This window comes from Carassius auratus, chromosome 43 (assembly GCF_003368295.1).
Source record: "Carassius auratus strain Wakin chromosome 43, ASM336829v1, whole genome shotgun sequence".
Lineage (NCBI taxonomy): Eukaryota > Metazoa > Chordata > Actinopteri > Cypriniformes > Cyprinidae > Carassius > Carassius auratus.
This window is the reverse complement of record NC_039285.1, coordinates 3,025,039-3,049,055: the sequence shown is the minus strand read 5'-3', so window position 1 is coordinate 3,049,055 and position 24,017 is coordinate 3,025,039. Positions and strand designations below refer to the sequence as shown.

The 24,017-nt window shown below is 35.8% G+C and overlaps 2 protein-coding genes across 8 annotated transcripts; both read left to right on the top strand.

The window, feature by feature from the left end:
* The first annotated feature begins 345 nt into the window (after positions 1-345).
* Positions 346-7,910, top strand: LOC113061443 (SKI family transcriptional corepressor 1 homolog-B-like). 6 transcript variants are annotated; one of them, XM_026230563.1, is made up of 9 exons: positions 346-837; positions 1,515-3,261; positions 3,919-4,006; positions 4,111-4,218; positions 4,299-4,373; positions 4,659-4,733; positions 6,506-6,580; positions 6,928-6,993; positions 7,316-7,910. In XM_026230563.1, the coding sequence occupies exons 2-9, from the start codon at positions 1,525-1,527 to the stop codon at positions 7,411-7,413; spliced, it is 2,322 nt and encodes a 773-aa protein (XP_026086348.1). In that variant the 5' UTR covers positions 346-837; positions 1,515-1,524; the 3' UTR covers positions 7,414-7,910. The 6 variants fall into 6 exon arrangements, 3 of the variants coding, with proteins under 3 accessions (XP_026086348.1, XP_026086350.1, XP_026086349.1); XR_003278367.1 differs by lacking the exon at positions 6,928-6,993 and having other exon boundaries at positions 6,510-6,580; positions 7,319-7,910; XR_003278369.1 differs by lacking the exon at positions 6,928-6,993 and having other exon boundaries at positions 6,510-6,580; positions 7,316-7,389.
* Positions 7,911-9,858: 1,948 nt separating this feature from the next.
* LOC113061442 (E3 SUMO-protein ligase PIAS1-like) lies at positions 9,859-19,115 on the top strand. 2 transcript variants are annotated; one of them, XM_026230560.1, is made up of 3 exons: positions 9,927-9,974; positions 15,771-15,860; positions 17,326-19,115. In XM_026230560.1, the coding sequence occupies exons 2-3, from the start codon at positions 15,801-15,803 to the stop codon at positions 17,776-17,778; spliced, it is 513 nt and encodes a 170-aa protein (XP_026086345.1). In that variant the 5' UTR covers positions 9,927-9,974; positions 15,771-15,800; the 3' UTR covers positions 17,779-19,115. The 2 variants fall into 2 exon arrangements, with proteins under 2 accessions (XP_026086347.1, XP_026086345.1); XM_026230562.1 differs by lacking the exon at positions 15,771-15,860 and having other exon boundaries at positions 9,859-9,974.
* Positions 19,116-24,017: the final 4,902 nt, after the last annotated feature.

Below are 24,017 nucleotides of genomic sequence, written 5' to 3'. Positions count from 1 at the left end.
AGACGACTCCTCCTATCTTCGATTTCTTTAATTTTCATTTTGCAGCATTTTCTATTTATTTCCCTATTTTTATTTGTACGTTTTTGCTATTTGTATTTATTAAGACAAGCCTGCCACAAATCATATTCACCGTTATACAAGAAAAAACAACATTTTATTGTACTTAAATCATTCAACAATAACCGTTTTCCTCAGAACGCATCAGCCTGATTCCCATGCAAGATAAAACTCGGAAAGTGGTATTTCACATTAAACAAATCTTTTCGTATAGTCTAGGCTACAGCATTTAGTTTACTACTAGGTTGGCTAATCTAAAGTCTTACTAAATGCCACGAATGCCCCCTTACACACTGGCAGACAAGCAATCACTTTCATGTGTTAAAAGATCACGTGGTGAACTTTAAACGTCTCCAGGCCTCGATGACAGCACTGACTGTCGTCCCCATTGGTCCCGAAGGCAAATAGTTAATGTAAATATGCTGGCGCTAAGTGGGAGTGCCTCGCCATTAGTTTAGCTGTCACTTGAGCGCTGTCGAATGTCTACAGTGGTTGTGTCGCTGAGGTCCGCACTAGCATGTGGTCACCATCCGCGCGCGCCTCAACACTAGTCGCGGGAGAGCAGAGTAGCCTACGATGCAAGTCTACGCGCTCTAATAGGCCTAAGAGAAAAACGGCTAAATAAGCTCTCGTGGACATTTTATATCAGATCGGCGGGATTCCGAGGCGTCTGATTATCAGAACGCTCTAATAGAGGGCAGACAGAGCGCTGTTATCCAAAGGACTCGAATACGCGTTTTCCTCCACAGATAAAAGGCACTTTGCATTCTATCGAAAAAGGTGAGATTTGTTTATGTTTGCAGTGTAGGCTACTTTAAAAAGATATTCAGATGCGATAATAACAAAACACTGTTTGAATCTTTATCCACAATTTGTCCAAAAGCGGCTACTGCTTTGTTTTGAACACAATAAATAAGCTACATGCGTATTAAAACACGGGCTGTAGATATGCACAATCTATTGAAATAAGCTAAAGCCAATATAAAAAAAAAAAAAAATCAGTTGTAGCCTAGCCTACTTGATGTGCATTTGAAGATTTATTTAAATTGAAAATAGAAAAAAATCATCTGTAGCTTACTTTTAATTATAGTTCATTTGGTTTATCAACATATCAGATATGTAAAGCTCATATTTAGTAATTAAATAGGCTTAAAGCTTCTTAAACCTTTTGTTAAGCTCTTTGGCAAGGCTCAATTAATAATTTCCTTCCGCTTTTTCCTTTATAACATCTACGCTTGTTTGCTATTTGTAAACCGTCTTTTGTTCAACAAATAGAGTAAACTTGTATTGTAAACAAACTGTAAGTATATCAACATGGGCTAAGTAGAATTTCGTAGTTTTATCTTTTTATAAATCTGTGAAATAAGATAATACGTAGGGGATTTTTTCCAATTTGTAAGTCAGTATAGGCTACACAATAATGTCCTTAAAAATATTCCTTGTATCCATCTTCGCAGATTTCCAGGAATGGAATCTATCCCAAATCAGCTGCCGGCTGGAAGGGACTCCAGCTGTTCGCCGAACTCTAAACAAGACTTGAAGTCTTACTCTGGGCCAACACTCAAGCCGAACCAAGTCAGCGAGACCTCTTTATACGGAATACCGATCGTTTCATTGGTCATAGACGGCCAAGAGAGACTTTGCCTAGCTCAAATATCCAACACTCTTCTGAAGAACTACAGCTATAACGAAATCCACAACCGACGCGTGGCCCTGGGCATCACTTGCGTGCAGTGCACTCCGGTCCAGCTGGAGATTCTCAGGCGCGCGGGAGCAATGCCTATTTCCTCGAGACGCTGCGGGATGATTTCAAAGCGAGAGGCCGAGAGGCTCTGCAAATCGTTCCTGGGTGCCCACAGCCCTCCGAAATTACCAGAAAATTTCGCCTTTGACGTTTCGCACGAATGCGCGTGGGGCAGCCGGGGCAATTTCATCCCGGCCAGATACAACAGCTCGAGAGCGAAGTGCATTAAATGTTCGTTCTGCAACATGTATTTCTCTCCAAACAAGTTCATCTTTCACTCTCATCGCGCGCCGGAGTCCAAATACACGCAACCCGACGCAGCAAACTTCAATTCATGGAGAAGACACTTAAAACTGACTGATAAAAACTCACCGGACGATGTGTCCCATGCCTGGGAAGACGTCAAAGCCATGTTTAACGGTGGCAGCCGCAAGAGGACGCTGCCAATCGGTGGGTCTGATAGTTCGTCCTCGCTTAATGCGCAAGCACCGAGGGGTCAGACCCAGGGGGAACCGTCTGAGCTGCCCCACAAAACTGTCCGATGTGAGGATGACAGGGGGAACGTGACGATGCCGAGCAGAATACGCAATTACCCCGTTATCCCGGTGCCCAGTAAGAGTTTTGGGATGTTACAGAAAATTCCACCACCGCTCTTTCCACATCCATACGGTTTCCCGGCGTTTGGTTTGTGTCAGAAGAAGGATGACGGTGTGGTGATGGGAGAGCCGAACAAAACAAACCTGTCAGGTGTTTTCTGGCCGAGCGCTAAAGAGAGTGCCTATCCTGCCTTTCCTATGTTTTGGCCTACAACAGGCAGCTTGGCCATGCCAACATACCACCATGCCCAACCTAAACCTCCATCTGACGTGTTGTGCACCAGACATAGTGAGGTAGACGTGTCAGAGCAAAGTGACCGAAGCACGAGCACCCCTAAAGACAGTCTACTTGATAATGAACGCTGTTCCAGCACTCAGTCTACACGAAACGAGGAGGATAAATCTGGGGATGAGAGCAGGTCGATAGAAGGGATGCCAACCACCCCGAGAAAAATAAGCTACATATCTGCATTCAGGCCGGTTGTTAAAGATGTTGAGAGCATCGCAAAACTATACGGAAACAGGGGTCCGTATTCTGGTCCTCGATCTGGCTATATGTCACCAGATTTCTTGAGTGAAAGCTCTAGTTATAGATCGGTGTCTCCGGACGTGGACAGCGGGGACGATCCGGATGTGGATGTTGAGTCACATAAAGTGCACGAGGACGAGGAGTGTTTGCAGCTGTCTGTGGATGACCGGCGGAGTCCTCGCGGGTTGACCGTAGCACAGAGTGACGAGGTTAAAGGTCAAGACCAAGATAATAGCCAAATGCATATCCTGAGTGATCTACACACGGCGAATTCAAGTGAAACGCGGTCGTCTGATTTGGAGAGCCACGGTAATAAACACACGACGCGATTTGAAGTGAGTAACAGGACCGTGCGTAATTCCTGTGATTTTATATTAAAAGCTAAGATTTTTTTTTCTCATTATTAAAAAAAACAGGGTTATGTAGCTTACATGACCGCTTGCTTTTTATGAAATTATTAATTACTATAAACTTTATATTTATTATTCCCTATTATAAAATAATAATAATAATAATAATAATAATAATAATAATAATAATAATTTAGGCTAAAAATAACTATATAAAGTTGCCCGTTATAGTAAAACGGCAGAAAATTAGAATTAAGGAAATGTCCTTTTTTCATTTAAAAATAATAAATGTAATGTTTTTCTTTTCTTCTTCAACTATAAGTAGATCTTTTCGATTTATTAAGTGTTAATTTTTTTTAATGAAATTTATATAGGCTTATTTCGGCTAATTATTGTTAATGTTTTAAAATGAGTAGCTATGTGCATCTAGGTTCTTGGGATACTGATAATTGTCGCTTCTTTTAAAACTTTTGTTTTCATAGCCTAATTGATGTGTTAAGAGTGGCTTGTCATAATCTTAGTTCTTTTAAAATTTAGTTGGATCAAAATAGCGGAGGTTTCACTCCAATTCTGATAAATCGCATTCTAATAGAAAATGCAAAAATCTGATAATTGCAAAAAATTGTCTTCTCAATTTCCCAGGTCTATGCGCGTGAAAGGGACGAGCACGTGCATCAGATGAGCACATCTTATTTCGGTCCAACGACCACCAGCCAACGCGAACTGAGTGGTAGGCCTTTTTTGATTCATGTGGATTTTTCTTTGTTAATTCTTTTTTTAAACAAAGTCCTTATTATCATACTGCGTTTGTTAAATAAATATATATGCTTATAGTAAAAGACGTGCACGAAGAAGAACCTTCGTCCACGGTGGAAGAGACTGAACCCAGAAATCATCAGGATCAAACAAACATCGAGGAGCGCCTAAAGGAACCAAATGATGGTGCGTACAGTTAACTGGACTTCCTAATATTCAGCAGCAGTCTGTTGATTTTCTTTATACTGTATTTGTTGTGTGTGCAGATGAGGAATCATTGCGCAAGGACACTGGCAGCAGGATCTCCTTAGTAGAGAAAAACATAGAGAAGATGGCCAAAGGTAATCAAACAAAACAATATGTGCTGCATTTAGAAGAGCTGCAAAAAAGTTGCAGTTGATATATATATATATATATATATATATATATATATATATATATATATATATATATATATATATATATATATATATATATATATATATATATATATTATGGTTTCCATGGGGGGGTTTAGCAATAGCATAACAATTTAGTTTATCTTGCTAATTAATCCGTTGATCATTTTGTAATTCAAAGTCATTTTAAAACATCTGCATGAGCTACTTCTTTTATTTATTTAACAGAGGAACTGCAGAAACAGCTTGTGGAACAAGTTGAGCTTAGAAAAAAGTTGGAGCGTGAATTCCAAAATCTAAAAGGTAGGTTCTGTTAAAAGTCTTTTTAATGTAGTCTTTATGCTTTCCTAAAAGTTTACAAAAAGATTAGATCATTAATTCATGATGATTTATCATAATATTTGTTACCAACCCACCTACTTACAATTGCTTGAATTTAAGTCTTCCTAAATTTATTTAATATTTTAAATTTTATTTATAAGTACTGAAATTTGCTGAAAAAATAATAATAACTGTTATTAATAACAGTTAATAACAAATGCATAACGAATTGCCTCTTCCTGTAAAATGCTGTTTAATTGATGTTAATTTAAAATTAAATGATAATAGCTAAAAACTTATATTGTCATGTGTAAACAAGAAACAGTCTGGCAAGACATGCAACAAAGAGTCCAACCATCAACAAAGATGAAAATAGATTTAGAGAAGTTTTGCATAACATGAGCACATGAACCACATAAAAAGTCTGCCAACATTAATTTCAGTGAAAAGATTTTGTGGTCATTTAGTTAAATGTTACACTCTACACACACTCAAAAAAATGAATTTTTAGTTTTGTTCACTTTACCTGAACAATTCATGTTGAATAAATGCCATTTTGGCTATTTTTCATTTCAACATGATTGTGTCATGTTAAACTGACTTAAACCTGTCTCTCGTTGGTTTAACATAAAGTTTTCATTTTGAAAGAACATGTTTCAATCAAGTCCCTCAAAATAAGTTTTACACTTCCCATCATGCTTTGCACAGGACTGGATATGGGGAGAGAAAATGTTGAAATAAAGTGTTATTTTATGCAGTTTTTAACAAAATGTGGTAATAAGGAGACTTTTTCATGTATAATGCTCTATTATGTGGGCATTTTAAAAGACTTTATATTGGTGTATTTTGTGCGAGTTACCATTGTGGTGAAGTGTGGAGCTTGTGGTTGGGTTGAGGACCTGGTTGAAAGAACGTCTAAAATACTTAATTTAAAAAAAAGCAACTTTAATGAGAGTGCTAGTGTATGATGTACACATAGTAACATCCTTAAACTGCAAACAATTAACATCATGTGTAAAGAAAAGTTATATCTTACTTGCTAATGTTTTTATAACACTTTGGCTAAACTTGCATGGACAGTGGTTCTACATGATGTAAACATATTATCTCTTCTCAGATATTTCATGTAGGATGAACTAAAGCAAACTGAGTAAACTCAACTAAAGGTAGACAAGTCCTTATAACTTGATTTATTCATGTCCAAATAACATGGTACAAACATGTGGAACCACTGTCCATGATAGAATCATGTTCAGCCAAAGAGTCATTTTTTTGAGTGCACTGTGGACAGATAGATAGACAGTTTTTCATCTTATATTTTTTATTTTTTTGAGAATGACAAAAAACATTGAAATACTTAAAAAAAAAAACTAAATACTGAAGCTCATAATAAAGTTTAGCTCGTGACAATGATTTAAACAGGGACAAATGAATATTGGAGAGGTTGATGAAAAGTGATTCTAAGAACGACAACATTCAAAGGTCTTGATTCTACACAATTTTAAAAACAGTATATTTCTGTTCATTTTTGAAGAAGTTTATTCTGACTTAATGTCATATATAAATAATTTTAAATGTAAGTGCTTTAAACTTAAAAGCAGAGTTAATAAATCAGTCAAAATAATTAATTAGGGTCCGAAATTTTTTGTAAAGCACTCTATATATATATATATATATATATATATATATATATATATATAGTAATAAACATAAATGTGCCTTGATATTTAATTTACTTCACGTTTTCTTCTTAGACAGTTTTCAAGACCAAATGAAAAGGGAGCTCTCATACAGAGAGGAAATGGTGCAGCAACTCCAGATTGTTCGAGGTATGCGTTCAACTTCACATAGAGCTGTTGGCTATATTTAATAAAAAATAAAAAAAACAACAACAACAATACACTAAACTCTCTGTCATAACTGACCACATGCTGTTAGCTTTTGTGGACCTTTCCAGAGTTTGTTCAGTCCTTACAAATATTTTATAAGATACTAAGCATCAGGTTTATGGATTTTCATAGCTGCAATAAGGAACTTGCAGGGATCTGATGGTATTTATTTCTGAAACATGTACAATTGGATGCCATAAAATCCAATGCACAAAACTGAATCCGTTTAGATGAGGGGGGAAAAACTAGTTTCCACACCTGAGATATCGTTTGTCTCTCCTGCGCAGACACTTTGTGCAGCGAGTTGGACCATGAGAGAGAGACACGTTATGCTATTCAGCAGAAGTTAAAAGGTAATTGATTGCAGCAAAGGCAAGCAAAAATTAGCATTCAAGATAACTACTGTAAAGGAATTTGGAAGAAAAAAAAAGCTCTAGGAAGTATTCTAGGAAGGCACAGTGTGACTGTATTCAGAAGTGTGACCTTGAATATTTGACCAACTGTTAATTTGTAGACAGTTTATATATTTTAAAACCAGATTTTAGCCACACTGCAGTGCATTATAACAGTTATTGTCCTAGAACACATTTTTTATCACACTCTGTATTTCTCTATACCCCAACACATAATCATATGCCGCTTTTGTTTTAAATGATTCATTCACTTTTTTCCCAGAAGCTCACGACGCACTACACCATTTCTCGTGTAAGATGCTGACTCCACGTCACTGTGCTGGGACCTGCACCTTTAAACCTCCTCTTCTACCACCTTGATGGACACCTATTGAAGACATAAGTGTTCTTTAGAAACACTGCTGTGTCAAATAAAACCTTACTTTTTTCCTCTGCAAAACACTGTCAACCTTTAGACCTGGAGTAAGGATGTGTGTACTGTAGTATTTTAGCTCTTACACTGTAATGAAGTCATTTTCATTTGCAAAAGAGTGTTTTCAGAGTCACTGTATGTACTGTATAATTTATATAAAGTTCTAGAAAATTGCATTATAAAAAATTTTTGACATCCCACTTAAAAATATAATCATCAGCTGTTAAAATCACTGGTATTAAGTGGCTATGTGCAATGAATATATTTGTCATGTATCCTGTGATACGTTTTTTTTTTGTTAGTGATAGGTTACAACATTTTGTTAGTTTGGCTGCAAAAATAGTTCATGTTTTTGTATATTTTATTTATTCCATGTCCATGTTGGTTGTTTATTTTCATCTGCATATTTGTATATTGATGTAAAGCACTTTAAATCGGAAACCCTAATTACTGAAATGTGGATTAAATTAACTTGTTTGAGAGTCTGTCTTCATTTTAATTAATTTCCATAACAATGAACCACATTTGCATCTGTAGAAGTCCCGAAGAACAACATGACATTGATATCAAAATCTTTCTTAGTTTGTATATTCCTGCACATAATTCCACGAAAAGTACTCTATCATTATGGCAGTTCTTATTAGGGCAGAAACCCAAGAATTTGTCAAAAATATACATTTCTGTTTTGTATATACTGTTGTGTGGGATATACATATTGACTGGGTGGATTTATCTTCACCCCTTTGTTAGACGTTGCTTTTTGGTTTATTGATGAGCTGAATATATTACTATCAAAAGTTTTATATAATCAATAATCTACTTTTGATCTAATAGATTATTATTGATCGCAACACTTATTCATACACTTATGTTGTACTTCATTTATTGATTTTTATATACCGAAAAATAATTAAGTATTATTTGTAAATAATAATTGTATGTTTTTTTGTTTAATGCTCATAAGCAGCATGAGACTGGTGTCCCTTCATCTAAAGGCCAACTCCTGAAGGTCAATGGCGCATCACAAGTATCCACTAACACTAATTCTTAGCATTTGTAACTGATTTTACAACTCCATTAGTTTCTATCTCCATTGTTTCAGCTGTTCACGACAACAACCTTGAAGATGAGAAGGTATTGTCTAGTTATTTCCTCCGAGCCCATCACCACAGAACATGTACTCATGGACAGCATCACAAATAATGTGACCCTATATCAGCTCATGAAATGTAGGGTAAAAATTAATGTCCTGTTTTTATAATTACTGCTATTATGTAGTTACCTGTATAAGTTTCTACTGTAGAATCTTAATATGTCGCATAAATAGATTTGAACAATTACGTCTAAATCAGCAATCTGTTTTGCTGACTTCTGCTTGTAGAATTGGTTAGGGTTAGGAGGACTGTAACTCTTAATCTAACTACTGTCTATTGGACAAGCTGTTTTCCTATTGGACAGCACAGTTTAATTCTTTGCAATTATCCAGCACAGAAAAGTAGAATAATCATCATAATGGCTTTGTTCTGACTCAATAATAAACCAAAGTAAAACTATTTGATGATAAGAAAAATTATAAAAAAGAAACTGCGTAAAAATAATAAATCCTCATGAGTTTGACTGCCCTTTAATACAGGAAATAAGAAATAGGGAAGGCGGTGTCCGCTCAGGGACAGTTACAATAAAAGGTATGAGTCTGCCATCTAGTGGACACAGATCATGTTAGTAATCCCAGACTCGAAATAGGGTTCAAATTAGTTTAGTTCGTGTTATACACTCGCTTGGTTCTTTAACTTTTCTGCTTAAAAGCTATCCTACAGAGTGTTTAATTCGCCTCACACATACATGGACTAGACAATAATTCATGTATTTTAACTGATGGGATAAAAAGCAAACAGCAGAAATGTTACAAATAAAACTTAGGCTACTAACGTAACGTTAGATGTTGACGATTTGATAAGAGGTAAATTCAACTCACATTTCAGGATTTTATTTGTATTTATTAAAATCAAAGACGAAAGTTGTCAATGACTTTAGCACTGTTTAATGTAAATGTTATACGTGGTTTTGACTGGATGAATGAATCATCATTGCAACAAAAAAATGCACGTGATTAAAAATCACAACATTGCATAATCCCGTTTTTCCCCATGTTTTATAAAACGAACTGTTCGTTCTCTGACTTCCCATTATTGATCAGATGACAAAACCGAATGCAAATTGCATGTGATTATCTGGAAAGAAAGCACCCTTACATTTTTTTGTTTGTTTGTTTTGTTTAATCAGTATAACAACTTCAACACCTTTCCGAATTGTATAACATGATGAATCTAACCAGAGAGAGCGTTTCGTATCATGCCATATTTTCCATTAAAGCACCGTGAGACCCGCGCTCATTTTTGAACTAGAGGGATTCCCGAACATTTGAACAAGCTCGCGTCTTGGTCACGTGCCAAGGCTCCGATCACGCCTGCGCCAGAGAAACAAGATGGCGGAGAGTGCGGAATTGAAGGTAAAGTGTTACCCGCTATTTACTTTCAATATAGCCTTTATACAAGACCTGTTCGGCAATGTTTCGCGTCTGACTTGTTTCTGGGATTGACTTTTGAAAGAAAAGACGTTCCGTATTTGATTTAAAGGTGCTTTATGAGCAGTTTTGAACCCTGTTAAAGATACACTGTTATTGTTGTGATGGATCCAGCTATCGTTAGCTACCTGCTAACCCGTACAGCTGTCTGCCTGCTCGTGTGAAATTAGCTCTCTTCCATCTGAATTAAGATATGTACGCTGTTAATTGTTCTTTAAACGGTTAAATTAAGTGATTAAATAGTCCATGGATATTCAGAGGAGTCAATAAGTGTGAAGCAGCATGTGGGTGGTGCGTAGGCTGCTAACAGCCTGGAGATTCGCTACTTTGACAGTTAGGACTCTGTTAACCTGATGAATTTATAAAAGCAGACAACTACTCAGTTCCATAACCTAGGTATCTGACAACCAAGGCTGAATTTTAGGCTTTACAGACATGTTTGAACATTTGAATCGAGTGTGTGACATCCAGAAATGTTGTGTTTACACAGCACCAGATTTTGAGATGCAGCCATTGACCACGGCCTGTTTCTTTAGTTTCACTGTGATTAAGTTGGACGTTCGTTTCAAGTTGGTGTGTGTTTAGCTGGTGATTACAAGGTGATGCTGTGAGGTCCGTTGTCCTGCATTTAGACAATATGTGAAGACAAATGAATGTGTCCTCTGTCATTGTTGTTTATTTTGATGTGATTGTTTGAGTCACACCAATGTTGTTTTAATCATGATTTGGATTGCTAGTGATATTAAAATTAATTTTGTTGTTGTACTATACTGTTACATCTAGACCTCTAAACTGGCTCTGATTATTATCAATTCGACAGAATACTGTAAAAAAAGAGTTACGGAGCAGATCAGTTAGCTGCAATATTTTTCAAATAGGGTTGGAACAATCGATTATTTTGATAATCAATTAATCTAATGAGTATTACATTGATTAATCGACTAATCATCAATTACTTTAACTGATTAATCAGTAGGCTTTGTTCTATTATTGTGCTTTTACAATTAGTTAAAATACTGAATACACATATTCAAACTAATAAATAAAACATGATAATCACTTCAGTCAAATGTCAAACAATTATATTACTATTGTACTAATTATATATATATATATATATATATATATATATATATATATATATATATATATATATATATATATATATATGCCAAATACGTTTATTTGTATAATACACACAATACAAATAAACGTATTTGGCACACAAAATGAGATGACAGACTCTCTCATTTACCATTTAATTAACTGAATGAAGAAGTAATTGACTGACTGAATGCCTAACATCTCCTTTTTGTAATAGGTATATGGAACAAAATAAAGTGCTAAGACATTTTATTTTGTTCGAACATTAGCTCTCTTAAAGCACCTTATAATGTTATAGTAATCAATAGAGTCCTTGGACCCATTCTTCGTATGTCGCTAACTCAGATTTGATATTTGACGATTTGGCATGATCTTGGATTGGTTGGTTCTTCGATGCCTTCGTTTCCTTTGTAAAAATATTGAAATTTGTCAAGTCTTTCATCCAGTGTCTTTTTTAATTGTTGTCATTAGGTTGCTGTCTTGCCGCCAGCCAAACATTGCTAAAAACTTTTCTTTTCTTTTTTTGCAGAGAGCAAAATTACCCATGTTGCTAATAATCCAAAGAACTTTTTTTTTTTGCTGTCATAAAATAAGTTAACCAGATAGTATCAACATTACAGACTGAAAATAATTGGCATGAATGTGATTAAATGATTATAAAAGTGTAAACATTCTCAGATGACATTTTTTTAATCTTCTGTGTCCATAATCACTTACTGAAATCAAGAATGTTTTATTTGCTTTCCGTGTTCAACGTCAAAACCTTGTGACCCACCACTGTCTGAAATAACTCCTATAATAAAATCCTGTCTTAAGATAATGATAAAATGTACACCTTTTGTAATACCTCTAGTTATAACATGTTATTGTGAAATTTAGTAACTAGCTTTTACAGTTGCATATCATAATGTTTATCATGATCTTAAACCTTTATCAATGTGTTTGGTGTATCAGTCAAAACAAAAAGTTCAGTTTAAACCTCTTCCTGGTGGTTAATGAAACTGGTGGTTTTAAACATTTATGGTTTTCAAACATTTAGTTTGATTTATGTTATTGTTATTAAACTTCAACACATTTGTGGGTTATGAAGGAAAGGAAGTCTGCTTTATGCAGTTACTCAAATGATGTCCTTTCAGAGAAGTGCTTCCTAAAGAGGTTATGTCTTAATCATAAGTTAGTCAAGGCTTAGGATAACCACACTTATTGAAACTACTATAAACTTATTGTTGATTCAAGCAATTGTTTGATTAAATGCATCTTTTTAGAGAAGTAGTATACTATTCAGTGCTGAGTTTCCCAAAACCTTCGTTATTCTAAGAAGTTTGTAAAAATGATCATACGACTGATGTTAATACTACTGTCTGTCTAAAAGCATCGTAACTTAAGTAGCACTTGAAAATCATCGTAGATCTATGAGTGATCATATAGACTATATTATTATGTAAAGTATAATACGTACTAATATAATGTAATATTTATTTTATCTTAGTTGTCTGGAACACCGCATTTGGTTAACATTTTAATAAATGAGTGTGTACTACAATTACGAGCCATTCTATAAGGTGACATTTCAGACATTTAGTTTAGTGGCTCCTAACTAGCACTTAAAGCACAGCTACGTGCAATTGTTTAAGTGTATTTTTGGGAAGCGCACGTGAAACAATAACGAAAGATTGTAAAATGACTCGTAGAAAACGCTCTTAAGCTCTAAGATCAATCATTATCGAGAAACACAGACCAGGCTTCTATTAAATCAGAGATCAGAACAATTTATATAAATAGATTCACATTTATAGCATTTTATACAATACTGATAGTTTCAAAGCAGCTTCAAAGTAACAAACAGGAAAATAACATTATTAATGTTACAAAGTTATGAAATTAATATTTTCTTTAGCTCAGTAACCACCAATATTGCAATGTTGTTTTTATGAAATAAACTTAGTTCAAATAAAGCAGCTCTATAGAGGATACGTGTTATTATTCATCTGAGGTTCCTATCAGTTCTTTAGTTAAATGCAATCTTGGTTTTCTAATACAGGGGGTGGCCAATGTCGGTCCTGGAGAGCCGCAGTCCTGCAGAGTTTCACTCCAACCCTAATCAAACACACCTGACCAAAGCTTATCAGGATCTAAGGGTAACTAGAAAGCTACAAGCAGGTGAGTTTTTATCAAGGTTGGAGCAAAACTCTGCAGGACTGTGGCTCTCCAGGACCGGCATTGGCCAGCCCTGTTCTAATATTTTCTGCAAGGTATCTTTTTCTTTATAAATGTCGGTTTCTTTTTTTAATATATTGAATTTTGTTTGTTTAAACAGACAAAGTCACTGCGGCTTTTTAGGAGATTTTCATGACCTATTGTCGTGTTTCCACCGGAATCGCCCGGAACTATTGTAACAATGAAATCACAATGCTGCATGAACTCAACCAATCACCATGTTTAGCACCCAAGTCCCGCCCCCCGAAAGTTCCGGACCTTTGAAAAAGTACTACCTCGCCAACAGGGACTTTCTGAGGGGCATTTTTTTTTACCTGGAACTTTATTTAGTTCCTGGTTCCTGCTGTGGAATCACACTGAAAACCAGTCCATAGTCCCATAGTCTCTGGGTAAAGTTCCAGTGGTGGAAACGTTGCTTATGGTACTTGTTTCTATAGCTGCAAGTTCACTTAGCTTGTGTGTTCAGCATCCTGCTGTTTGTAGAGGTGTATTTAGATATGTCTGTTTACAGACCCAAGAGCCCATTTCCCATAGGTATCAGTGTCATTGAGAGATGACAGTAGAGTGTAAATTGTCTTCAGAGATTCATTAGAGATCATTAATTTGACCAAAAGTTATAGCAAAGATATTTATTATGTTACAAAAGATTTGTATTTTAAATAGCCGGTGCTATTTTGAAAATGTTTTATTAATCAAAGAATAATGACAGGAATCAAATGTGCGTCATGATTTCCACAAATGTATTAACCAGAACAAGTGTTTTAACATTAATAATAAAAAAATTTCTTGAGCACCCAATCAGCATATTAGAATGATTTCTGAAGGGCTATGTGACACTGAAGACTGGACTAATGGCTGCTGAAAATTCTATTTTGCCATCGCAGGAATAAATAGCATTTTTTAAATATAATGGAGTCGAGAACAGTTTCTTTTAAATTGTAATAGTTTCTAAATATAACTGCCATGGTGAACAGAAGATATTTTTTTCAAAAATATTTGAAAAATCCTACATATCTCAAACTTCTGAACATAGTGAAGGTGGACTATGCCTGTAAGTTGTAAAAGTCCACAGAGTTTAGAATTCCTTAGAATCACAAAACGATCCCTGCTTGCTTAATCATCAGGACGTTTATATATATATATATATATATATATATATATATATATACACATAGCTCAGGGTCTACTTCCTATTCCTTTGTCTTCACAGGGTTATTGGTCCCTCATGAGAATGAGCTCATCCTAATAAACCGTTTAAACTTCACCCTGCTCTCTACTCCCTGTTGACTAGGGGATTCAACTGTGGGCCAAGAGTTTCCTCCTCTTTTTTTTTTTTTTTCTTTTTTTTATACAGGTTGTGGTATTTTCATTTGCTTTAGAAGTATGAAAGAATAAACATTCTGAATCTGAACCCATGCTATGATTTACCAGAAACATCAGGCTTTCCCATGAGTGCTTCTTGCTTCACCAGACTTCTTGATCCCTTCTAGGTTTACACTATTCCTCACTACAATAGGACGAGAGCAAGAGTCTGATCATCTGTCTGCACTGGCAGTGAAGGCGTTTATTTGTGTTGGGGAGGTGGGGTGGGTGGAAATTAATAAAGAGTGTTTGTGTCAGTATTTGTGTGAACAGTCCAGTTGGCACTTGGCAGTAAACTGGGTTGGAGAAATATGAGCCTCTGTTGGTCTGTGGTTTTCTTGTTTTCCCTGGAGCTGTGCTCCACTGCTTTTGTTATGAAAGCTCACCGGCCCAAGCTTAGGCTTGATCTTCCCTTCCCCCACTATATTACCCTCTTCACCTCTCTACTTGCCCATAGATTTTAATAGAATCCAAATGCTGGTACCACCAACACAGCCCTTTATAGTCTCAAAATATCTATGAACGACTTGGGAGGTAAAGTCTGCACATGATAAGTGACTTTGTTCCCACACATGTCGGTGTTAATGTTTGGTCAAAAGCTGTACATGAGGGCTGTCATAATTACAGGTCTGCATCGCAAGGCAAGCAAACCAACACAATACAAATGTTACTTAAAAATCCCTTAAAAACCCGACGATCTGCATTTGGCAAACTGAACTAGAGCTGAAGATCTTTGCCCGAACCCGATGGGACCCGACGATTCTAAATTAATACTTACCATTGACAGAAACAGTCAGCTCTACTACCTTTTCTTTAGCATTTAAATCTTTATTACAGGCAATACTTGCGGTTCATAAATAACTTTGTTTTACTACCTCCACGAGTGCTGTCTATATTGCATTGTTTATCTAAAAGTGCTCTATTCCTTTACGACTAGCCAAAAAGCTTTAATTATATGCATTAATGGTGTAATTGTTACATTTTTGTGTCAATCCATGTTCATATCTACCACAAACATATGTTGTTACTTTAATTCAGCACTTGCAGCACAGCAGAAATAGACTATAGATGATCTCTTCACTTCTGAGGATGCACGGCTCCTGGAACGCACTGCCGGACCGCAACCGGGTGAAGTGTGAATGCTTTACACCATTAAAATAAGTGAGGGAAAAAAATACACACTGCAAACATAGTATTATGATGTGAACCTGGCATTATTTTTTTGCGCTCCGAGTGTGCATGAGCACTCAGTCTCCAGTAGATCACGTGATTGCTGAATGTTCTGAACACTGGCAAGAATTACAAATAAATTCAGTTTATTAACTTTAGTGACGATGCGACACTGCCTCGGTTGTGCAAGTGACAATTCCTGTGTCAACTGTGCGGGTTGCTTATAGTGCAGACGTGATGTGATTTGAAGCCATGTGTGCATTTTGAGAGAGAAAGAGAAAGCACTCACGCTGATTGTGAAATTATGTCTCGCAGAAAGTTTCAAATTACTTTAATTTATTTAATAAAGATATATGAACTGTACCTCACCTTCAGCATTATAATGATTTCAACCGCGCCTACAGAGACTGAGACGGTGCCAAACCAAAACAATGACTTTACTCAACAGTTCTTCTCTTCGGTGTCAGTCTCTGCAGGCATTCATGAGAGTACCACGATGCATGCGTGTGATACTGCATCGTGGTACTCTCGTGAATGGCAGCGGAGATTGACACACAAGAAAATAATTGTTTAATAAAGAGATTATTTTTGTTTTCTTTGCACACTAAAAGTATCCTTACTACGTTTGGGTGGACTATCCCTTTAAATCACCATCATTAAAAATGGGGCACATAGACACTAGTTACCATGAATTCGGTTGACTAATGTTTAAAAAGAAATTAAGCAATGACTCTGTGATTTCACCTGGGAGATGTGTGTCTGTCAGTAGTTGCAGCAAGTAAAAATGGGTTGCAAAATCTTTTAAAAAAATACCCCTACTATTCAGATATTTTGGGTGTTTTTTTTATTTCTTTAAGAATGTATATTTTTATTCAGTAAAGATGCTTGAAATTGATCAAACGTGACTGAAGTTATAATGGTTTAAAAGATTTGTATTTCAAATAAATGCTTCCTTTCGAATTTTCTGTTTATCAAAGTAAAATGTTATAATGTTTCCACAAATAAATTAATCAACACAACCGTTAACATTGATTTTATACTGTGAAGTGTTTCTTAAGCATCAAATTGGCATTTTAGAATGATTTCTGAATAATTGTGTGACACTAAAAATTCACATTTTCTATCAGGGGAATAGATTGCTTATATTAAAATTGAGAAATTCTTTTAAATTATTTCAAAATATTAAAGTTTTATGATGTTACTATTATTACTATTTATAAAAAATAAGATATTTTTACAATATAAAATGTATAAATAAATTACAAAACCTCAATTAATTACTCTATTTTACTGTACTATTTACTCAACCGTATGTTGTTCCTATACAATGTTTTTTTCCTTTAGCTTAGTTAGATGCACTCTTAAATATTTGTTTTGTCAATTGCATAATTTAACTCCTGTTTCTTCTCTTTTTGTAAAACAGCAAATGGTGATGAGCCTCCGTGTCTCAGAGCTTCAGGTTCTTCTGGGATATGCAGGCCGCAACAAACATGGAAGGAAGCATGAACTCTTGACCAAAGCGCTACATTTGTTGAAAGCCGGCTGCAGCCCTGCTGTGCAGATGAAGATCAAGGAGCTCTACCGTCGCCGCTTCCCCACAAAGATGGTGTCCCCGACAGACCTCTCCCTCCCTGGCCTGCACTCCGCCACCGGAGGGGCTCCTGCAGGCCTGCCCACCAGCCTGACACAACTGGGATTTGATGGACATGGCTCACCATCTCTATTACCAGTCGCACTGCTCGGGCCAAAGCACGAGCTGGGTCTGCCTCATCTGCCCTCAGCCCTTCACCCAGTCCATCCAGACGTCAAGCTCCAAAGGCTGCCATTCTATGATGTACTCGATGAGCTTATCAAACCCACCAGTTTAGGTGAGTAACAGCAATGATCTCTAACAGTTGATTAGTTTAATATTAAGGTTGAATCGCTTCTACAGTAATGCATCTAGAAATTCAGCTTGTTGGTTGTTGTTACAAGGAGTTTTCAAACTTTCTGATGCCAATGAGTAGGGTTTTAACTCTTTAATGCATACAATCACACCGGTGTGATCAGTCTTGGCTGGTCCCTGAAGCGTACGATCACTCCGGTGTGATTAAAACTTTCAGTGAGTCACGTCTAGGGGTGCACAATATATATCGGACTAGGTTGTCAAAAGACCCGGTACTTCGGCACGTTGGTACTAAAAAAGTGAAAATGTGACGGTACCAGGTTTATTTAAGTACCGGTGGTACCGAGTACCCGCTCAACCCGGTTCTTGACGCATACAGCGCTATATTTTCCGCGAAGCTGAAAACGCGGATGGAATCTCAAAATCCAGTCATTAAAATGAAACTTACATTTTAATATGGACAGTCACGGAATTTGTCAAAGTTAGCATAAATTAATCAAATCAAATCTCCATATGGACCAGTATCTGTAAATGTTAAGCCGCAAAAGTTGGTTGAAATATGAAACCTGCATGTTCTGTGCGTCTCTGTGTGAATGGATGAATGTTTGTTTACTACATAAACTGAAGCGCGAGACGCGTGCAGTAATTTCAGCATCTGCCGTCTCAATGAGGACATAAATACATAAACAACAGCTGCTCTATGTGAAATCATGAACCTTATGGAATTTACAGTTTATTAGAGACTGGGTTTACTGACTAGATGCACATTAATCATCGGCCGATATATATCGTGCACACCTAGTCACGTCATCATGTTCAACTGCTGAATTTAAATATGCTTTCGAGCATTGGCTGGTTGCAAAGCCATATCGGACGTGCTGAGCACTTGTCATATCACAAATAGTCAGTGTTTCCAACCATTTAATGCTTATTTTAGGTTTCAGACATTTAAATACACATAAGTACTAGCACTAGTACTAGTTTGTAAAATACACACTAATGTCTATAGAAACAGCATCAATGATCTTTACAAATATAATCTATGTTTTTATTGATAATCATATACAGATTGTGTAACTATAAAGTTTACTCTGCTCTTCTCCCAGTTTACCGGAGACCTACTTTAATGTGTATCGGGAGGAGAGGATGAAATTGCGTGTTGTAAATCCTACAGCTCGGATTCAGCACGAACTAACATGGCGAACTAACTAATATATTTACTTGCACATATTTCAGAATTGGAATATAAGTTATTTCATAATATAATGAGCATGTCTGTGAATATTTTGAATAAAACAGGAAAATTTCAATAAAAGCAATCCATGTGACATACAGATATATTGTGGCTGTGTTGTCACATGACAAGCATGATGCTCCGACATGGAAACAATAAGGCAGTACATTCTAAAATTAATATTTTAAAGTCACGTGTGAAAAGATGAAAATTGATGAATCGCAATGAATAGTTTCCAAAATAACAGATTGTGTTTACATAATGTATGTGTGTATATTTAAGAAATATATGTAATATATATTTATGTTTATCAATTTTCATAAATTTTATAGCCCTACCAAAGAGGACCCACAAATATGGTGAAAACCCTAAAGTTATCTCTATATTTAGGGCCCGAGCACCGAGGTGCGAGGACCCTCTTGTATCTGCTTTGTTTTTTATTATTAGGGCTCAAGCCTGGAGGGCGAGAGCCCTATTGTTTTCCTTAGGATTATTTGTTATTATTAGGGCTCAAGCCTGGAGGGCGAGAGCCCTATTGTTTTCCTTAGGATTATTTGTTATTATTATTATTATTATTATTATTTATTATTATTATTTTTCTTCAAGGTTTCGGGGGCTTTTGGGGCCCTTAACATGCTTAAAAAGTCTTGAAAATTGGCACACACATTGGAACCTGCGGCCATTAGGGCCGGGCAGAGACTGATACACGGGCGTGGCACAGGGGCTCTACAGCGCCCCCTGGAATATGGAGGGCCATATATCATACATACTTGCACGTAGACGTACGAAACTCGGTACACATATAGAACTCATCAATACAAACAACTTTCGTATTGCATATCATAGGCTCCGCCCAACAGGAAGTTGGCTATTTGGGGTTTATTATTCATATTTGTCGTCAAAGTTGTGGGGGCTTTTGGGGTCCTTAACATACTCAAAAACTCTTGAAAGTTTGCGCACAATTTGGAATCTGTGGCCTTTAGGAGCCTGCAGAGGCTGGGACACGGGCGTGGCACAGGGGCTCTACAGCGCCCCCTGGAACACAGTCATAAATGTTGATGTATAGCTCACACATACTTGCACGTATTAATATGAAACTCAGTACACATATAGATCTCATCGTGCTGAACAACTTGCGTATTGCATGTCATAGGCTCCGCCCAACAGGAAGTCAGCTATTTAGAGTTATGTAAAAAGCGCATGCTCTGGAATTTGAAATACTTGTCATAGGTTTTTTACTCGATTGCCGCCAAACTCGGTCAACATGATCTCAAGACACTGGGGATGAAAAATTGCCAGGGGATTTTTGATACCTCAAACGGTTTGCTCGTGGCGAGGCGTTGAAATTATGGCGAGAAATGAGAAACAGGAAGTGTCTAATACCATCCACATACATTTCCTGATTTTAATCAAACTTCATCAGATTATTCTTTGTATGATGTCGATCGCATATATGTGACTATTAGGAGTCAAAGTTATAGCGCCACCAACTGGCAGCAGGAAGTGTGTCATTTTCAAAATGCTTTGTATTCAGCATCTTATTTTTACTCGATTTGCTTCAAACTTCATCAGAATAATGTTAAAACACAGCCTATATTAATCTGCTAGGGGGATATTGATATCTAAAAATATTGTTGCCGTGGCAACATGTCAAACTTGAATACTTCTCAGGTGATTTTAAGGCATATAACATGCTTAGAATTTCATGAAATTCAGAACACATATCAGTATTTATGATAACTAGACACTGGCAAAAGTTCATAAGAGGGCGTGGAAGAGGCACTCTATAGCGCCACCTTTTGTCAAAAGTGGGGGGGTTAGTTTTAGCTACAGACACCAAACTCGGTACAAAAATTGTTCTTATCAAGACGGACAACTTTCTAATTCACAGTCATCAGCTACGATCAACAGGAAGTCAGCTATTTTGATTTGAATGTGGATTGTTTTTTACATTTAGCTGTGAATTAATGCATACTGCTCAGAGGAGAGTAACACTATACACACCAAACTTTGTCTACATGATGCCAAAACATTTTAAACAACTTAAATTGCCAAAGGATTTTGGATAGCTTGAACGGTTTTGTCGTGGTGATTTTTTTAAATGACAGTAAAAATGGAATAATTAATTGTCCTGCATTTTTAAATTCCAAACACTTCAAAACCTTTTTTCATACAAAAAAAAAGTCATTCTGAGTAAATATGGATAGTTTCACGACTTTACAACACTGTATGGATAACAGAAAATTAAAAAACTCTCAGACATCTCATCTCACTCTGTCCATCTGTTTGAGTATTATGTGCTGAGACTTACATTGTCTGAGAGAAAATGCGCCCCTACAGGTTCAATTCCTTAAAGGGAAATTCGACTGAAAGGGAGGAGACTCTCTTTTAGTTTCATTTTTAAATCGGTTAAAATACAAAATAATACTTGGATTTAATTCACACTGACAAGCTAAACCAACATATATGATTATTACCGGGTCAGGGCTCATTAATAATTGATGTGTGGTCAGTGATACGTGAGAAACACGAGAGATGAATCACCGCTCTGAGCATGAGCGTGTGGAATGACGAGCTCAGAAAAACGAGTTTATTTTTGTTTTATAGCTTTAACAAATAAAATATTAAAGCGATATCACACAATTCACCAATTAGAACACACCAAGAGCTAAATTCAGATGTTTTTGAACTGTTTGTGTGAAAATTAAATATTCGCGGCTGCCTATCTGAAATCACCGCCTCCGATCAGCGCGCACAGTGTCACAAGTTCAAAACAAACGAATTTATTCTTGTTTAAGAGCTTTTTAAAATAAAATATTGCCATAAATGCACACAATACACCCATTATAACACAACGCAAGCTAAATGCAGGTGTTTGTGACCCGTTTAAGTGTGCAAGACTGAAAACGTGACTGGCAGAATATCTCTCGAGCTGCAGGATTCTGCCTTTCGTCGTACGAACGAACACATCAAGGACAAGATTATTTCAAAATACATAATAGCTTGGCGAATATAAACGAAAACAGCCACGTGGACATAAACTGTTGAGAAATAAATCTGAAGTGGATCTACTGGATTTGAATATTAAGTGACCGCATATACCAGCTGCTTCTGTCTTCAATTTTAATCTATATAAAAAATTAAACTCATTCATCTTGGCTGCTTTTTTAATATGTGTACGTATTTATTTATTATTTTGCTCTAACAAGACTTAATCTATATTTAATTAAATCAATAAAATTTTATTTTACATTTGATTTGTCCATTTCTGCATCTAAACGCCTAAAAACCTAAAACATGCTCTATTATACTATTGTTAGCAATTTCTTTATCGTCCAATTTATCTGGTGTACACACTTTTATTTTCATAATAAACCTGTTTGTTAGATTATACACAGTTACAGTGGTCTATAATAAATATTAACAGGTTTTATTCAAGCTGTTTATAATGAATGCCGTAGACTAATTTTTTTAAAATGTAAATCCATACAGCTATAAATAGCTTGTTCTTGGTTTATAAGCACATTTATTAAAAAGGAGAGTAAAGGGTCAGTTATCTTCCTATGAAAAATAAAAAAAATAAAAATAAACAAACAACACAGGCCATAGCGATTTATTAAAGTAACATAAATAAATACAATAGTTATTTTACTATATCTTTTAAATTTTTAATTCCAACTCTTCATAATTTTTTATATACGTAAAAGTCATCATTTGAAGGAAGCACAGTAAGTTTCATAGCTTTATCATTTTCAAGAGCCAGCATAAAATTAAAACTATCATAACATATAAATCAAGCTTGCAATTCTTAGTACCAATAATGGCCACCAGATGGAGCTATAGGATTACTTTTAAATAATTATTGTAGAAACAAGTATGATTTAAATCATTTATAGAAGTCTTTGAAAGAAAAATAATATGTATTTTATGTATTTTACTGATAAAATGACCCTCACTTAATTAGAATAACAAGCTGAAGTATAGTGAACCGTATATTAAGAATAATTCTTTATAGGCTTTATGAACAGATAAGTTTTGAGTGACTCTTGAAGGTTTAGCACCACATCCTCTTTTACCACTGTTTAAAGAATTAATCTTACAGAACAGGTGCGGATGAATTTTGGATAGCTTGAATGGTTTTGTTGTGGTGATTTTTTGAAATAACAGTAAAAATGTAACCAGTAAATGTCTTTTATTTTTTTTAAGTGCAGCTTCTAAACACTTCAAAAAAAATTACACATAGAAGACAAGTCATTCTGAGGAAATATGCATGGTTTCATGACTATACAACACTATATGGATGATAGAAAATTAAAAAAACTATCATACATCTGATGTCACTCTGTCCCTCTGTCACTGTGGGTAATGTGTGTGTGTGTGTGTGAGTGTGTTTGTGTGTTAAGTGAATTAGGTGTGAAACTATCAGGGAGCATTTAGTCTCCAGCGCCAACATTTTACAGAACTGCCACTTTCCTGGAGTCTCCAGAATTACAATGTGTCAGGTTCTGAGAGATCTAAGATTCCAAAAAATGATTTAATTAGAATACCATGAAGTATTGTGAAATACTATATATTAAGACTTTATATATAGGCTTTATGAACAGATTAGAGTGACTCGTGAAGGACCAGCACCACCTTCTCTTGTCCGATGGTTTGAGGAATATATCTTTCAGAATCCAGGATTAAGATTTAGGAGCTCATTTTTATTCCACCTCCTTTCCTGAAAGTCTGTCTTGCAGAATTGACTAAAAATTAATCTTCACATTAATTCCTAATTATTTTGCAATTCTTTTTGTCAGTTCTTCTTGACCTGTTTTTTTCTTCTTCTTTTCTGACCTCATGACCCAGTCAGCATTTTTGTACAATGGTCAAGTCTTAACTTATCAATTTCTGTATTGCATTTGGGTTTGATATTTCTCATGGGTATTTCATAATTTTCGACTTTGAGTTAAAACAGTTTGAGTTAAAACTCTTTTTTAGCGCATTTCATCTGTAA